Below are 5,617 nucleotides of genomic sequence, written 5' to 3' on the forward strand. Positions count from 1 at the left end.
AAAAGACTGAAAAAGATTCGGTGTTCAGAGTTTCCAAAGGATTCTTGCGAAGGATCCAGTGTGTAGGATGCACTCTGCTGGTTCCGTTCCACCCACAGTTGTGTCATCTTCAGCAGATGGAAATGATCCATTATTTCCATCTAGGTGGTGGGTAAGTAATTTAATCATCTTGGTTAAATGGGTCAATCTATAATGCCTTAATTCAAGTAATAAAAATTAAAAATAAATAAATAAAAACAAAAGGTTCTTAAAAATAGAAATTTTGTAGAAAATGTGGGTTCATTTCCATTAATGTGTATTTGTCATATTAAAAAAGTAAGTGTACTAAATAATAATGATCCTTTATTAATGATAGAAATAAAATTAAAATCAGGAGCAAGAGAATTAATGTTTGACCCATAATCCACAAACTAGGTTAAATGGTTTAGTGGTTTGATTACAACAATAGCATGGTGGTTAAGTTATTGGTTTTTTGTAACCAATTGATTTAGGCATATGATAAAAAATCACTAACAAAAAATGTATGTTATAAAAATCAATTGAAACTGTATTTTCCTCCTAACCTAACAAGATAACATGAGATTAATAAATTAAATAATAACAATAATATAAAAATTTTTACTAAATTTGCAAAAAAAAGAGCATATCTTTTAATATCATATTATATATTCATATTAAACAAAAAATATGCAAATAGAATTTATTGTTATTAATAATGAAAACTGCTAAAAATACCAAAAAAAAGTCTTTTCTCATGTCCTATTGACCTAGTTAAATAGGTTAATAGTCAACCAATAAGGTCATTTGGTTGTTAACCAAGTTAATGTTTTTTCTACTAGTAAAATTGAAACAACTCTTGATTAAATTTATTGTAAGGGTGATAAGCTAAACAATTTGAATGTTTGGTTAAACAACAAATTAAAATACAAGACAATTTAAATATAAGTCTTAAAGTTGAAAGGCAACAAATCCATTAGCACATTATGCTTCAATTAGTCTTTCTTGCCAGGAGATCTACTATATATGAACACAAGTAAATTTGGATTTACTCCTCACACCATCCTCTCAGAGCACATTGTACTTGTGCATTGGGAACATCTCTTAATGACAACATACATGCATGGGAGATGCTCCCAATGCATGGCTAAGTGTGTTATGAGATTGGTGTACAGAGCACATTCGGTCTCAACACAAGTGTGCAAACTTAGGTGTGTAGCCAATCACAAGCGAACACACTAGTGTTTCTATATACATGAGGCTCATATCCCATGTGGGTCCCAAGCATAAGGAACATTGATGAGTTAATTTACAATTGGTTACACAACTAGGTCCACACACTTGTATTTGCGCTAGATCCAAACCCACCTTTGTTACATAAGTTCTAATAAGAATCTTAAAATTATTGTCTTCATTGTCATCACTTTTAATTCATCAAATTCCCTTCAATAAGACCTATGATTAAGGTATTAACTCCCATTCTCTCATTAAATCCCATATTTAAGGCATTTTTGTTTTCTACCATTGAATTCCTCCAATTTTGCATAAAAGATTCACCATATGGTTATACCACATAATTTTATTTGTATAAAAAACTATATTTTTAAATCTAACAAAAGAAACTATTCTTCTATTTGGGTAGTAGGTGAGTGGCCTAATGTTATATAACATAGATTAAAATATCAACTAATAATTATACAAATATATAAAAATTGTAAGATATATATCATGCACAAATTTATAAATTTGAAGTGTTATGATAGTTATTCTCTTATTAATATTTTATTTGTATAAATTTCTTATGATTAAAATCACCATTTGATGTAAATTTGAATTTGATAGATTATTTATTTCATATAGTTATAAAATGCTAATTTGAAATATTATTTCTTTTATTTTTTAGTTGGAATTGTTAATCATAAATATGTATTATTTGTTTGGATGAACACAAAAGTTAGTAAAACATATTTTATTTAATTAAATAACACAAAAGGCAAGATGACTTAGCTGGGGTGGTAGGGGAGAGAAAATGAGAGAGGGTAGGTCAAAAGAAGGGAAATGTCTATTTTAACATGTAGGGTCAGGTGCTCATAAACATGGGTCTCTCCTTAATAGAGGAAGAACCAGGAAAATGAGAGGGAAAATAGATGAGTTGTAGATCTGGATCTATATTTAGGAAAAGTTTTTGTTATTGGTAACCTAGCCTATTGACATGTGGTTGGCTTTGCAAGGTTTTTGGCCTTTGTAACTTTGATAAAGTGGAAGACCATGAACACCTTCTATTATATATATAATCAACATTTAAACTCTAGCACCAATTGAGAATAGATCCTAAGAGGAAGAAGAAAGTAGAAGGGCAAGAATAGAAAATGGGTTCCAAATTGAATCTTCAAATCGTATTTCTATTGTTCTTTTTGTTGTGTGTTGCAGAGGCCCAAGATTTTGACGTGACAAAGTATGGTGGAGCAGCCGGTGCAGACATCACACAGGTTAGAGTTTGATAGACTTTAATGATATTTACTCAATATGTAGAATGCCAAATTCATTATAAGTTTTGTTTTGTATGTATAAACACAAACACACTCAAGGCTCTATTGAACGCTTGGAAAGATGCATGCGCAGCAACAGGGACAGCTCAAGTTATTATTCCAAAAGGGACGTATACATTGAATGAAGTGAAGTTTCTAGGACCCTGCAAAGGACAAATAAACTTTCGGATTGAAGGGGTGGTACAGGCTCCAGCCGATCCATCTGCCTTTAAATCCGATGCCTGGGTTGTTTTTGAAACCATCACTGGCCTCACAGTGTTTGGAGGTGGAACCTTTGATGGCCAAGGACAACAGGCTTGGAAAGCGAACGATTGTAGCCTACATTTTGACACTTGTCGGCTACTGCCAACAGTGAGTTTTTCGATGAATTAAGTACAATTAATCCAAACTCTATTTTGCTTACTATTAATGATATGACATTAAAATTTATTAAACTTTTGTTTTGGTACAATTAACAGAACGTAAGATTCAACTTTATCACCAATGGTGTCATCCATGACATAACCTCATTGAATAGCAAGATGTTTAACCTTTTTCTATTTGGTGGAAACAATGTGACTTTCCAACATGTCACCGTCACAGCACCAGAGAACAGTCTTAACACTGATGGCATCCATGTTGGAAGATCAACTGGAGTGAAAATTTTGGATACTACAATTGGAACAGGTGATGATTGCGTCTCAGCTGGTGATGGTACTAAAGATTTAACTGTCAGCAAGGTAACATGTGGACCAGGGCATGGCATTAGCATTGGAAGTTTAGGCAAATATGACAATGAAGAACCAGTGGTTGGAGTGCATGTAAGTGATTGCACTTTGACAAATACGGCTAATGGTGTGAGGATTAAAACATGGCCCAACTCTAAGCCTGGAAGTGCTTCCGATATCTCTTTTATTGGTATAGTTATGAACAATGTCTCTAATCCAATTATCTTAGACCAAAACTACTGTCCACACGCAATCTGTGACAAGGTAAGCAATTTTTTTTACTTAGTATTAAGGGAAATTTAGTACAACATAAAGATTTAGTGGGTTTAATGATATATTTTTTTCCTGTTTTCTTCTTTGCAGCAACCATCACGTGTTAAGGTGAGTGGAGTTAAATTTGAAAACATTCATGGCACTTCGGCAACACAAGAATGTGTAATAATTTCATGCAGTCCAGCTGTGCCTTGTGAGAATGTGGAGATTGGAGAAATCAACTTGGTTTATAATGGACCACTAGGACCCGGAAATTCTACGTGTTTAAATGTCAAGCCCACTTTTACTGGCCATCAAGTTCCACCTATTTGCTAACCACCCAATGCAGGAACAACTGCGTGAAGGATATTTAATAATTTATGTATTTTCTACATGTTTTAATTAAATAATTCAAATTTTGATGTGTGTGCAATGCTATTTTGCTATTTTAGAACTTATATGTAACACAAAATTAGATGTGGGTTTACAATTTACAAAACCCTCCCTAAATTTGCATTGTTCCCATCCCTACATCTAATATAGGATATCTCCAAGGCTTTAAATTAATTTTACTTCCTTTAATCAAGGGATCCTTCTAATTGGTAGTTGGCACAATCATCTAATAACTTGGATCTCATTAAAACTTGAGCTTGGTAAAGGAAAGAAATTCCTAGGGCCTTAACAAAGTTCATTAAGGTTCTCCAAGTATTTATTAAGATCATCAAATTCATTTAGTGAGATATCAAAGTGTAGTCTAATACACCCAAAATTGGTCTTATTGTTGCCCCAAGTAGCCTAACCTAAGAGGAAGGTGCCAACAAAGGGTATATAACCAATTGCACTTCCTAGGTGCTGGCAAGATTGTTATAATGGATAATCTTATAGGTCTTATCGTTAATTTTACAACATGACTTCAATTTCTTACTTAAAAGACTAGATACCCTTGGATAGTCTTTATGGGTCCTATCCAAAACTTTCAGTGTGTTCTATCTTAGAACATAGCTAGCAAACCACTAACTCTACACTCACAAACATGATATGGCACTACAAACATAGGAATAATACAATGCTTCTTAATAGGCTTCTCCTTGGTAGTAAATGTCCTTCTTGGTTTATCTTTTGAATTATCATCTTCATTAGAATGATTCACAATGATTGACACTACCCAAATCTCTATTCATGGTTTACTTCTCTTAGCATTTGTTAATCATTCTTAACTTAATGGATACAGTTGCACATTTAATTTAGCAAATTCATAAGGTTCTCAATGAGCTTATTATTATCAAAACACATAGAGTTGACAGTCATCCACTTTCTTTGTCTATAATTTCAAAAATGCATCCTCTTTTAGGATATTGTTCTATTCACAAGAAAAATATATCCAATTCACTATTTGAAGCCTTTATTTGCTATTCATGATGACAACAAGTTTTCTAGAAATAATAACAATTGTGGCCATGTCCGATAAACAGCTACCTCGTATTCAAACAACCTCTAGAACCAATTGGTTAAGAATTTCTAGCAAGAAAGAACAATCTCAACTGGCATGGCATGATTTCTATCCCCCAAATTATCTACTAGCTTCAGCCATCTTTTCCCTAATAAAAAACCCACCTCGACATAACAAGGAATACTTTGTGCTATTGTCAAAAGTTAAGCAAGGAGATGAGTGTGGAATGTAGAAAGAATGATCATTGCCTCCTATCAGCAAGGAGATTATACGAGTTCCTGGAGTAGTCATCCTCTTCCTTCTTCTATGTTTCAAAGAGTCAAAATCAACTTTCAAGACTACTTTGTGAAGACACAAATTCAGAATGATGAACCATTTTGTTTGGGTCATAGAGTTGTATTTATTTTACCCACTTTTGTATATGTTGAAGTGTGCTTCTCGTTTGTTTTAACTTGGGTTAAGATAGAGGAGTGTTAGTTGTTGTTATGTGGATCTACATAGATTTGTGTTGTGAATTAAATTTAGAAGATCATAGTATTAGCAGGACATCGATGGTTGCCACGCTTTGGAATTTTGAAAAAAAGGGGGAAAAATAAACATCATACCCTTCTGTTAAGAAATAATGATGTTGTCTAATATTTCAAATACCTAGGGTTTTTTGA

The 5,617-nt window shown here is 33.0% G+C and overlaps 1 protein-coding gene across 1 annotated transcript; it reads left to right on the forward strand.

Annotated features, from left to right (window-relative positions):
• The first annotated feature begins 2,286 nt into the window (after positions 1-2,286).
• LOC148803064 (exopolygalacturonase-like) lies at positions 2,287-4,068 on the forward strand. Its single transcript, XM_088896412.1, has 4 exons — positions 2,287-2,486; positions 2,586-2,897; positions 3,005-3,517; positions 3,617-4,068. The coding sequence occupies exons 1-4, from the start codon at positions 2,367-2,369 to the stop codon at positions 3,839-3,841; spliced, it is 1,170 nt and encodes a 389-aa protein (XP_088752538.1). The 5' UTR covers positions 2,287-2,366; the 3' UTR covers positions 3,842-4,068.
• The last annotated feature ends 1,549 nt before the right edge of the window (positions 4,069-5,617 follow it).

The sequence above is a fragment of the Nelumbo nucifera genome, chromosome 1 (assembly GCF_055504915.1).
Source record: "Nelumbo nucifera cultivar China Antique chromosome 1, China Antique-T2T, whole genome shotgun sequence".
Classification (NCBI taxonomy): domain Eukaryota; kingdom Viridiplantae; phylum Streptophyta; class Magnoliopsida; order Proteales; family Nelumbonaceae; genus Nelumbo; species Nelumbo nucifera.

Excerpts from the sequence above, each read along its gene's own strand:
- LOC148803064 (XM_088896412.1), top strand. The coding sequence starts at position 2,367 with ATGGGTTCCAAATTGAATCTTCAAATCGTATTTCTATTGTTCTTTTTG. Across the intron at positions 2,487-2,585 it reads CCGGTGCAGACATCACACAG|GCTCTATTGAACGCTTGGAA; the intron begins GTTAGAGTTTGA and ends AACACACTCAAG. Across the intron at positions 2,898-3,004 it reads CTTGTCGGCTACTGCCAACA|AACGTAAGATTCAACTTTAT; the intron begins GTGAGTTTTTCG and ends TACAATTAACAG.